The sequence below is a fragment of the Esox lucius genome, chromosome 6 (genome assembly GCF_011004845.1).
Source record: "Esox lucius isolate fEsoLuc1 chromosome 6, fEsoLuc1.pri, whole genome shotgun sequence".
In the NCBI taxonomy this organism is placed as follows: domain Eukaryota; kingdom Metazoa; phylum Chordata; class Actinopteri; order Esociformes; family Esocidae; genus Esox; species Esox lucius.
The window spans coordinates 9,489,764-9,502,061 of record NC_047574.1 but is presented as its reverse complement, the minus strand read 5'-3'; the positions used below and the strand labels follow the sequence as shown (position 1 = coordinate 9,502,061).

At 40.0% G+C, this 12,298-nt stretch overlaps 1 protein-coding gene across 3 annotated transcripts in view; it reads right to left on the bottom strand.

Annotated features, from left to right (window-relative positions):
* Positions 1-3,858: 3,858 nt before the first annotated feature.
* The window catches only part of mcph1 (microcephalin 1), a 34,589-nt gene continuing 26,149 nt past the window's right edge, over positions 3,859-12,298 (bottom strand). For all 3 annotated transcript variants that reach the window (XM_010888947.4, XM_034292795.1, XM_010888949.4), the window contains exons 14-15: positions 4,577-4,814; positions 3,859-4,045 (exon numbers count right to left, since the gene is read on the bottom strand). In XM_010888947.4, the coding sequence (XP_010887249.2) occupies positions 3,993-4,045; positions 4,577-4,814 (291 nt within the window). In that variant the 3' untranslated portion in view covers positions 3,859-3,992. The remainder of the gene's footprint in view (positions 4,046-4,576; positions 4,815-12,298) is intronic.

Here is a 12,298-nt window from a genome sequence, read left to right as displayed (position 1 = left end):
TTCATAATGCATATACATTTTGTAAACAAATTATGTTTCAAAGACTGTTATTAGATCGCGGTTTGTAAATAATGTTTTGTCTCATTTTACTTTGAGGAGGTCAGGTGGGAAAAGTCAAAGCTTATTCATTTTCTCGTCTAATCCCCTTTATAAATACCTCTGTTGGAACTTTAAACTCTAGCTAACATCTATAAAATGCCTTCAGTTAATTCGTTTACTACAAATTCAAGTGTTTCCTATTCCAGTAGTCAAGTATCCAACTAATAGGTTGGTATGCAACTAATGAGTAGTAAAATTACAGTATACTTACAGTATTGAGTGCATAGATGTTTTCTGTAGCCTCCCCTGGAATTAAACTCATTATTGGTACTGCAAGCACCTTGCTCTACCAAATGAGCTATGAAGGATCCGCTGTTGGGTGTCTATTGAAATATTTGTATTGGCTTGATATTAAAGACATTCAATTTGACAGTATATGTGCCTTTTAATGAGGCATGAACACACAGCACTCTTATTTTCATGTGTTTGACAAACCAAATCTCAAAAAGTTGGCAACCTGCACACTTCCAGCATCCAAATAGAGCAGTCAGTGTTTGTGCAAATAGTTAGTGCACTAATGCCATTTGATGATTGTTCAGACTTTTGTTACAGAACACTAAGTGTGCCTGCTGATATTCTGTGATTGCTGCATACTTATACAATGAATGAATTACTCCTAATGACAATTTTTTGAAACCTAAAAGAAAAGTTGGGATCCCTGAGAAGTGAATTGCTTGGCTTATATGACAATGGTTTGAAGTGTGAGAGGAGAGGATGTTCTTTTGCTCATATTTTCATTATTAAAATATATTATTTTCATTATTTAGAGACCCCCAAAGATGACTTATATTGCATTTAGCATTTGCTCGCAGAATTTTTATCTTGGCCCTCCCAGATGATGCAGCAGTCTAAAATATTATTTTGTAGCAATACGCAGACCACTGATGTACACGCCTCGACTGCCACTAATTAGATCTGAACAGTAAGCCCTTTGCTCCTGAGCAAGGCAGTTAGGAAAGGGCACTCAACGTGACAGCCCCTTGGATCTGGATGCCCAATCTTGGTTGGATCTTGCTCATATTGACAAATATCCCCAATCCCTAAATTGGTCTGCATTCCCTTGGGAGCAGGGAGGCAGCATCAGCAGGGATTTCTATCAGAATCAATTTAGGCAGCACCAACGCCTACAAAGCTAACTGAGGTCATCAGCTGTGGTTTGCTCTCAGATCCGTTGACCCACACGAATTCCGGGTTAAAAGAACAGTGTGGCTAACTTTTTTTTCCTGTAACAAGATATCATCACTTACTTAACACATGCTTGACAGCGGGAAAAGAGGGTGGCTAATAAACAATGAAATACACTCACCTAAAGGATTATTAGGAACACCATACTAATACTGTGTTTGACCCCCTTTCGCCATCAGAACTGCCTTAATTCTATGTGTCATTGATTCAACAAGGTGCTGAAAGCATTCTTTAGAAATGTTGGCCCATATTGATAGGATAGCATCTTGCAGTTGATGGAGATTTTTGGGATGCACATCCAGGGCACGAAGCTCCCGCTCCACCACATCCCAAAGATGCTCTATTGGGTTGAGATCTGGTGACTGTGGGGGCCATTTCAGTACAGTGAACTCATTGTCATGTTCAAGAAAACAATTTGAAATGATTCGAGCTTTGTGACATGGTGCATTATCCTGCTGGAAGTAGCCATCAGAGGATGGGTACATGGTGGTCATAAAGGGATGGACATGGTCAGAAACAGTGCTCAGATAGGCCGTGGCATTTAAACGATGCCCAATTGGCACTAAGGGGCCTAAAGTGTGCCAAGAAAACATCCCCCACACCATTACACCACCACCACCAGCCTGCACAGTGGTAACAAGGCATGATGGATCCATGTTCTCATTCTGTTTACGCCAAATTCTGACTCTACCATCTGAATGTCTCAACAGAAATCGAGACTCATCAGACCAGGCAACATTCTTCCAGTCTTGAACTGTCTAATTTTGGTGAGCTCGTGCAAATTGTAGCCTCTTTTTCCTATTTGTAGTGGAGATGAGTGGTACCCGGTGGGGTCTTCTGCTGTTGTAGCCCATCCGCCTCAAGGTTGTGCGTGTTGTGGCTTCACAAATGCTTTGCTGCATACCTCGGTTGTAACAAGTGGTTATTTCAGTCAAAGTTGCTCTTCTATCAGCTTGAATCAGTTGGCCCATTCTCCTCTGACCTCTAGCATCAACAAGGCATTTTTGCCCACAGGACTGCCGCATACTGGATGTTTTTCCCTTTTCACACCATTCTTTGTAAACCCTAGAAATGGTTGTGCGTGAAAATCCCAGTAACTGAGCAGATTGTGAAATACTCAGACCGGCCCGTCTGGCACCAACAACCATGCCACGCTCAAAATTGCTTAAATCACCTTTCTTTCCCATTCTGACATTCAGTTTGGAGTTCAGGAGATTGTCTTGACCAGGACCACACCCCTAAATGCATTGAAGCAACTGCCATGTGATCGGTTGATTAGATAATTGCATTAATGAGAAATTGAACAGGTGTTCCTAATAATCCTTTAGGTGAGTGTGCATACATACATGGAAACTTGCAGACAGAGAGAGCGAATGAACAAGAGCACGACAACAAAAGATAGTGGTTTGAAGGTCTTTTCAGAGTAGCTGATGGTATGTTGAGTTCCACGGCTGCAGGGGGTTTAAGCACCATCTCCTTACTGGGGGACAATCCAGTTACCGGATCAGCTATGGTTACCAACAGATTGGTTGATTAGATAATTGCATTAATGAGAAATTTAACAGGTGTTCCTAATAATCCTTTAGGTGAATGTATGTTGATGATTGATGTAAATCTTATAGCAGCTAGCTCAATTATTTGTACACTAAGGGCCGGTTTTGCAGACATAGATTAAGCCTAGTATAGGACAAAAAATAAACAAGCTCTATGGAGTTTTCTATTGAACTTGAGTTTTTAGTCCTAGACTAGGTTTAATCCGTGTCTGCTAAATCGGCCCTATAATGCTTGCCTAAAATAATAACTTAATACCTATAGCCTAACATTCAAAATTGTACAAAAGGATATTGTTTTCTGAGTTCATGTTTGTTTCAATTTGTATTTGTTAGACATTTTGAATTTCTATTTTATTTTTCTATTTCTTCTGGCTTAATTTTGTAACTAGTACAATACAAACACTACCTACTCAACATGTCCAGCTCAGTCTGTCAGGGGATGACTGACTTCCTAACAGGACGCATTTAAAGATAGGAGCCCAAAATGTGCATGCCTATCTCAGAACTGGAGCGCAGGAAGGATGCATGCTCTCACCCCTCTTCTACTAAAACCCCCCCCGTGCTGTGGCCCTCAGTAATCGGACATATGCCCCAGAGACTGACAAGACTATGATAGCCATAACAAGCCACCTCCTAACTGTAAATTGCTAATTAAACAGCTGCACTACACTGCTCCCAACTCTCAACCCATCTCTATACATCTAGATAACTGCATATCTAGAAAGTGTAAATATGCACATTAGCTGTGTAAATGACTGCATCAATGTGTAGGATATCACTATAAAAAGAAACAGTTACTGGAGGGCCCTTTAGAATGAAACTGTGGGGGGAAACCCTATAAGGTCTTCCAAGAACCTTTTAAAAGGGTTCTTTAAATAACCCCCTTTTTAATGGTTCCTCATAGAACCATTTAAAGAAGCTTTCAGTGTAGATTTTTGAGTGGGTAAGTTGTTCATGTTTGTCCTCTTTACCAATCGTGCCAATTATTCTGACGTTTTATAATCACAAACATACATGTCTGTAAACAAAACAAACATTTTATTAAATATAATGCAATTACAGATCACCGTCAGACTTCAAATTCAAGAAAATAAAGAATACATTTTCATCTGGGCCCTCAGTGTTTTGAGTCCAATTTCATATTATAGGGATTTTTCATTCCAAGTCATAGTTCTCGTATGGCAGTTGCTTGAGATGTGTGATACAATCTGAAAGAAAAGTAAATGCTATTATTAAAGAAGCATAAAAAAGGGTAAAAATGCCTAACTTAATAACTACATAAAATGCACTGATACCACTTTTTCCATTGTTGATACTGATATGAGTACTGAACTTTCAGTATATGCCTATACAGAGTACCGATCGGATACTGCAATTTTCATTTTGTTGAGGTGCAGTGGTTGTGATAATTCTTGTACACGACTGAATTGCACATCACAACTTTTTATTAACACATTTCTCTATTAATCTAAGATTTAAAATGAACCCTATACTATTTTAACATCAAATCTAATGTTGAAATACACTCCTCCCACAACTCTTTCAATTCTGGTTAGAGCCAGTTTGTGCTGTTCTGTATAGGGACAAGTACAGTGTTATATGAAATCTTCAGTTTCTTGGCAATTTCTTGCATGGAATAGCCTTCATTTCCCAAAACATGAATATACTGACGAGTTTCAAAAGTTATTTGTTTATCGGTGACCACGCCTGCCATTGTGAACCTGTATACATATTCTTACCCAGGACCCACTGCTCGGAGACAATCCTGCTCCCCTCCGGTCTCTTGCCATGGTACTCCCCAATGCATAGGCCTGCCTGCCGAACCGTTTTGCAGACTGTGCCCCCACACAACTGGATGAGCTCCACCAGACTGTGGGCAGGAGGCTGGGTGTCCCGAGAGACAAACATAGCAGGATGACCCAGGAAGAGGTCCTGCTGGTGTTCCCCTGCAGACAGGTGCTGCTGTAGACGGCAGATCTGGGTGGAGAGACAACACAATAATTGTTTTTATCAACACTAAACAGAATGTCACACTGACAATGTCTCTTTTCCAGGCAAGCCCTGTTTACTGAAGATCACAGTATAGTAACGCTGATATAAAACAATCAAACATTGTCTGCAACTGAGCCCCGGTATTGAACCACAAATATATAAACATCGTCATGAAAAACTAACCGATTCTTCTTTATAAAAAACATACGCATACGTGCAAATACAGTGCCCCCAGAATTCTGAGCACCTTTGTAAAAACAAGTAAAAAAAGGGGATGTGAAACATTTTATCAGCTTGATCCCACACTCAAAATAAGAGAAACTGATCTGTAACTGTGGTGAAATCTTTAAAAGACATTTCCATAAATACACATTTTGCTGAATATTTTTCCTAAAATCATCTTTAATAATTATTGGCACCTCTGCCCATCATTTTGTACTTGATCACCAGCACTGTGTCTACTATGTTGGATGACAGTCACACAGCGAGGGATCTGTGGAGTCCACTCATCCAAGCAGATTCTCTCCAGATCTTTCACTTCTTGGTTTTTGCTTGTGATCTCTTGTTGTCAGCTCGACCCACAGGTTTTCAATAGGCTTTATGTCAAGGGACTGAGAGGGACTGAGGCCACTGCAAAAGCTTGACTCTGTGGTCAGTGAGTCATTGTTTTGTATATATCTGGACGGGTGCTTGGAAGCGGTTTTAGACTCCGGGTAGGAGCAGACAGATGTTGGTATAAAATCTCCAGGCACTTGAGAACATTATGCCACTCATGAATCCCAAATACATTCGCAGGGCCCCTTGGAAGAAAAACTGCCCTAGAGCTTAACTAATCTCCTGACCATTAATTGGCACAACTGTGTTGCAGTTTTCTGTTTTCACAAGGAGAGGGCAGAAAAACACCTTGAATTTGTAAATAACACGACAAATCACGCTTTAGCCAAATTTCAGAGTCTGTGTTGTATCACCTGTGAAATGAAATGTCCTCACAAAATGTAATACGAAATAATATTCAAAAGGGAGTTGAGGTTTCAATTGAAAATGAATATAATCACATGGAAGTCATTCCATCACTGTGTTTACTGCTTTTCTAAGTTACTAATAATATCTTAACGGTACGCGTTTTGGGGAGTCTTAGAAATGGTAAAGAGGGTATCTATATTAAGCCTAATCGAAAGACGACAGCAGTTTTAAACCAGAGACACTGATATTTCGCTGTGCGGAGGTAAACAACTGTTGGCCCCACCGCGCTCCCACCCGCATCCCTGCGTTAGCGGTGCATCTTCTGCACAGCCTCTACGGGTGGACAACTGGAACGGACCCCAAATGGGCTGAGTATCTATGAGATGCCACAAGTCCTATGACACTGGCTTAGCACTGCATCACAGGTTCAGTACCGTATCACTCTTTTCATCTTGTCCGAACATCTCGGGCTGGAGCCCAGGTAGTCCATTCCCCCCTGCCCGAAAGCATGAAATTAAAGTGCATGCGATATCCACAGACATTCGGCAACATCTTAAGACAACAATGTGGCGCTTTAAGCTCCAGGGGAAGTTTGGTGTGCTGCCGTCTCCCCGGCATGGCTCAGTTGCAGACTCTCCAGTTTTGGAATGAAACGACACAAGGCATGAAACCAGAGGTCTCTTCACAGTTCCCGTGTCCAGATCTGAGGAGCACAGAGGCCAGTATAGCCATGACCACATGAAACCGTCACCACGATGAAGTCAGTACAGTATTTTATTGTGTTAATGAAGTCCAGTTAAACATTGTATTATATTATGTAAATGTAATGTTTTATTGCCGATGGGATCCCAGGAAAAGTAGCTGGTGCCTAGGCAGAAGCTAATGGGGATCATAAATACTAAATGAGTGCCAGAATGGGGCCTGCTACTTCTGGTGGATTCATTATGAAGACATGGATCCAGTCAAGACAGTCTTTCATCAAGATATATGATTTGAAAGAATAACAGGAGCACTGGTTCAAAAGATCTGTACCAGAGAATTGTAATCAGCTGCATATCAACTTAGGAGACTAACTTGAAGAAAAATATTACTTGAAGTAGGCTAATATAATAGGCCTACTATTATAGGCTATATACATATACACCAACTTGCAAAACATTCCGCTAAAAGGTTATTCTGTAGTAGTTGTTAGCATTACCTTAAATTACTTTCAGACAATTACTATGAAACAAAAACCAGGCAAGCCTAGTTAATGCTGTTGCCCTGGCTGGATCCGATCCATGGTGTCCTTTGACAGACTGTTTTACCACTACGCTATTTAAACAGCGGGTGTTGTTGCACGTTATATGTGTGTAGAGATGTGGTATCCGTTTACTTCCTACATTGTTGACAATTTGTCGAAACTCCACAGTTCTCGAAACAGGTGCCCTCCATCAACAGGTATGATAGGATTGTAACACAATGACTCCAAAATGGTCCTTATCGGTGCAGTTCGTCCATCGCAATATAACTGTAAACAGTTTTACTTTAGGCTTACTATAATGTAGCCACTGAAGCTTGTAGCCAGCAAAGTTAAATTTGAAAAAAATAAGATTAGAAATTACTATTGGTTTCTTTAGAAAACAGTGACAGTTGAATAGCGCTACCACTACGCTATGTGAACTACACTATGTACATCAAAATAGTCCTTGTAGGTGTAGTTTATCCATTGCAATATAAACGTAAAAGGTTTTACTTACCAACAACAGGTATAACAGGATCACAACACTACATTCAATGTGTTAAATTAGAAAGATATTAGTGTAGATGGCTAACTAATAGCTATACAGTGCCTATAATGAAAACAATGACTCCAATCACTCCATGGCTGGTTGGGTTATTTAGAAAACAGTAACCGTTGAATAGCCAACCACTATGCTGTGTGAACTATGCTATTGTAAATCAAAATGGTGCTTGTAGGTGCAGTTCGTCTATCGTAATTTAACTGTAAACAGATTTACTAACCAACAACAGGTATAACAGGATTGCAACACTACATTCAATGCGTTAAATTAGAGATTACTGTAGATGGCTAGCTAATAGCTATACAGTACCTATAATGAAAACAATGACTCCGAAATGGTCCTTGTCAGTGCAGTTCGTCCATCTGAATATAACCGTAAACCGTTTTACTTTACTGCTACAATGTAGCAGCTGAAGTTTGCTGCCAGCGAAGTTTAAGCCAATCCTGAACAAATCCTAATGCCTACTTTGTTTGTATGCGTGGTGAGGATCGAACCCAGGGCGAATGCATGGCAGTCCTACTCTCTAACCACTACACTATTCAATAATGGGTAGTTAGTCACCCAGTAAGAGACATTCCCTCTTCTCGGCTGGCTCCAATTACGCAGCTTTGATTGGCTCTGCTTTCCAGCTTTGATTGGGTTCTACTACAAAATAGTTGCCAAGCTTAAAACTAGACTTGGTTTTTGTCCACCGTAATCGTTCATCCTGCTAAACAGACCCTGACTCAGATGATAATCCATCCACGCTAAATTTCTGAGCTGTAGTTTACAGGTTGGTGGGTTAGGGGATCGTCCATGGCTAGATGTTTTCTACCATTCAGCCTTCAGACTCGCAACCATTTCTCCTTACAAGACATCACTGTACTCTATAAATTGGCCATCATTATATAACTCACACAAGACCCAGTTGTTTATGATTATTTACAAAACCCGTTGGCCTGAATCCATATTCCGGAGATTTCTACGTCTCCCCCACGTGCTTAATCTGCCAGTGGAATAAACTACAAAAAACAACTGTTCACTGTAGCCGGTTCACTGTAGTTCTGCCATCCAGTTGTTGTCTTACCGTCTAAATATGTTCGTATCCTGCTTTACTGTTTCCATACTGTCTGCTGCCAGGTCTATGGTTTTTATCATGTATCCTGTTGTTCTGCTTTGTTGCTGCATTTTTCTTTTGTATTTTAGGGGTCTCTCTCTTAGTGCTTGGTTTTATTGTTTCTTTGATAGTATTGTGCTAATGTGTCTGGGTCGCCTGCCTCCATTCCCCATAGAACGCCTTTTTGCCTCCTGCCAGGCTGTTACTGTACAGTGAGGGGAAAAAGTATTTGATCCCCTGCTGATTTTGTACATTCACCCACTGACAAAGAAATTATCAGTCTACAATTTTAATGGTAGGTTTATTTGGACAGTGAGAGACAAAGTTTTCTGGCTCCCAGGTGTCTTTTATACAGGTAATGAGCTGAGATTAGGAGCACACTCTTAAAGGGAGTGCTCCTAATCTCAGCTTGTTACCTGTATAAAAGACACCTGTCCACAGAAGCAATCAATCAGATTCCAAAAAGAGCTGTCCAAGGATGTCAGGGATAAGATTGTAGACCTACACAAGGCTGGAATGGGCTACAAGACCATTGCCAAGCAACTTGGTGAGAAGGTGACAACAGTTGGTGCAATTATTTGCAAATGGAAGAAACACAAAATTGTCAATCACTCTCGGTCTGGGGCTCCATGCAGGATCTCACCTCGTGGAGTTGCAATGATCATGAGAACGGTGAGAAATCAGCCCAGAACTACACAGGAGGAACATGTCAATGATCTCAAGGCAGCTGGGACCATAGTCACCAAGAAAACAATTGGTAACACACTATGCCATGAAGGACTGAAATCCTGCAGCGCCCGCAAGGTCCCCCTGCTCAAGAAAGCACATGGACCGTCTGAAGTTTGCCAATGAACATCTGAATAATTCAGAGGAAAACTGTGTGAAAGTGTCGTGGCCAGATGAGACCAAAATCGAGCTCTCTGGCATCAACTCAACTCACCGTGTTTGGAGGAGGAATGCTGCCTATGACCCTAAGAACACCATCCCCACCGTCAAACAAGGAGGTGGAAACATTATGCTTTGGGGGTACTAAGTCCATTCATACAATTTTTGACATGCGTTTTTATGGATTTTTTTTGTTGTTATTCTGTCTCTCACTGTTCAAAAAAACCTACTATTAAAATTATAGACTGAAAATTACATCAGTGGGCAAACGTACAAAATCAGCAGGGGATCAAATACTTTTCCCCCCTCACTGTACATACACACGTGTTGTTAAATAACTTAGTAGTAACTGGACATTCATTTAGGGTCTTCAAACAGATGACTCAAAACAAAAATGCAGCCTTTAATCATCTTATAATGTGTCCTAAGAAGCCCTCGCGTCTGCAGAGCTTTATACCATACACAATGGTGCATGATTTGGTTATGGCTTTGGATGTAAACTCTTGAAAATAAACCCCCTAGGTCATTGTGTGTCACTTCCCCCATAATGCTCTTCATCTTCACATGAAACTAGACTGACAAACATCGACGCCCACACATTGTAAAATGGTTGTAGTGGTTCAGCCGGAACACCGGAACCGCTCCGTATTCTGTGTTTTTGGAATGAACAGCCTTCCTCTGTGGTCATCTTCCTAAAACGCGCCGCACTTCCTTCACATTCTGTTAGATTACCTCACCGGGATTTGTGAAAGTGTGTGAAGTTCAGGGCTTGCCTCAACAGTGAATGATTTTGGTTAAAATGTGCTAGGACTAATGTATAATACATTGTAATAGGAACTGATTTTTTTACATCAGTTAAAAAGGTTAAAGACTAAATGGATGTGTAGACTATTTCAATGAAGGGGTGAAATATGTTGAGCTACGGTGTTTTGGGAAATGAAGACTGAATCCAGTGGAGCGGTAGGAAGATGACCGTGATGGAGAAACATCCCTGGGGTTTAAGACAAAACATCCTCTAAGCGGATTCACTTCCTATGCAAACCACCTGCATAGCCTTGTGTGTGATATCTGTAGTTTGATATAGTTCAAATGACTGGAACAAATAAAGAAAACACCTTTATTATACATGACAGACTAAGTGATTATTTCGAAAACAGCAAAAAGGTCAACCCGCTACAAATCTAAAAGCACGTTGAAATTGTGTTTGTGTGATAATTACCATCATTATTAGTATGAATATTAAGCTTTTCTTTAAGAACATTAAAGGAAGACCTAAACTACTGAAAATTAGAGTTTTGTGAATGTAAGAACTTCACGTTGCACCAACGCATTTTGATCTCACATCCTTTCTAGGTTAATATAACCAGTAATGTTTGCAAAAGCTTTTCAGTTGCAGATTTATATTAACAGAAAAACCACAGGACTTGATGACATCTGTAACTCTTCATGTGAAATATATTGAAAATCTGAAAAATATTGAAAAGGTACCCCCCACTGCATTGAGAGCTCTATCGACACCCAGAAGTGTAAATGGGGTACCACAAACAAAAGTTATACCAGTACCAACACACTTTGGCTCTAAAAGATGTCTAACAGCTCCTTCTTAATTTGTTTCAGCTGTTTTGCATTTACATTCATGTTAATGAAGCTGCATGAATATCCTGGGCAACAGTAAACTGAATTTTTAAGCTAAGTGGTGTATTATTTAGTAATTCCTTCTAGCCACCAACACATTTCCACTCTACATAAGCATAGAATGGTTTGTTTTATATAATATATTCTTAGCTAAAATATTATTTAGCTGTTGCCACGCTTGGTAAATGGCACATTAATGGAATCTGTATGGAATGAATGATATGGATTCTTAAATAACTAGGTATCTGATGTTATTTACCATATAAGGTTCCATATAGCAGACATAGGAGCAAGTCCTAAGAAAGCCTCAAGTACAACCCCTAAAATTCTTGAATGAGCTTAAAGGAACCTAATATTTGTAAGTAGGCTGTCTATGTATGTATATGTTGTCAATTGACTTTAGATTGTATTTAGATTAAAAACATGTTTAAATCGTAATGTGAAGCCTATGTAAGGATGTTAAAAACAAAAAAATATTGTCCACTTTGAAAACAAAACGCTAACCCTCCATGAATCAGATTGTTGCTGACGGAATATTAAACATGCCAAAGTTCTGTGCACTTGTGTCTAAAACTTGGTGGCTGTAAATTTTGCAAGCTTGTACATTTAGGTACGTGCTTGCAAGCTTATGTTCACAAGCTTGTACAATGACATTTGAACACATTTTATAAAGTTGCAATCCTGTAACCAAACAATTGCATAGATTCAACTCACATAGCATGCATATATTCAGATTTACAACATAAGCATTATATTTAGATTTACAACATAAGCATTCCCCGGCTGAACTGCATGAGTGGGTCTTTTTTGCGTGCTCTTTGACTTTTGACAGGTTAATAATGAGGACAGGTTTGTATTTGGAGATCTCCTTATGCCAGTGGTGCACGCACAACCAAACAACCAATTAGCTCAAACAAAGCACAAACGTTCCAGAGCTTGGTTGGCATCTTTGACACTGTGCCAGCATTAATGTCACCATTCCGAGAGGCAAATGTCTCTCAGAACAGCTTTCCACCAATATATACTGGTTATGTCACCTTTCGATGAAGTATCAACCATAGTTGAAGCTCCTGAATAATCACTACTTTATTAACAACTGGCTAGAA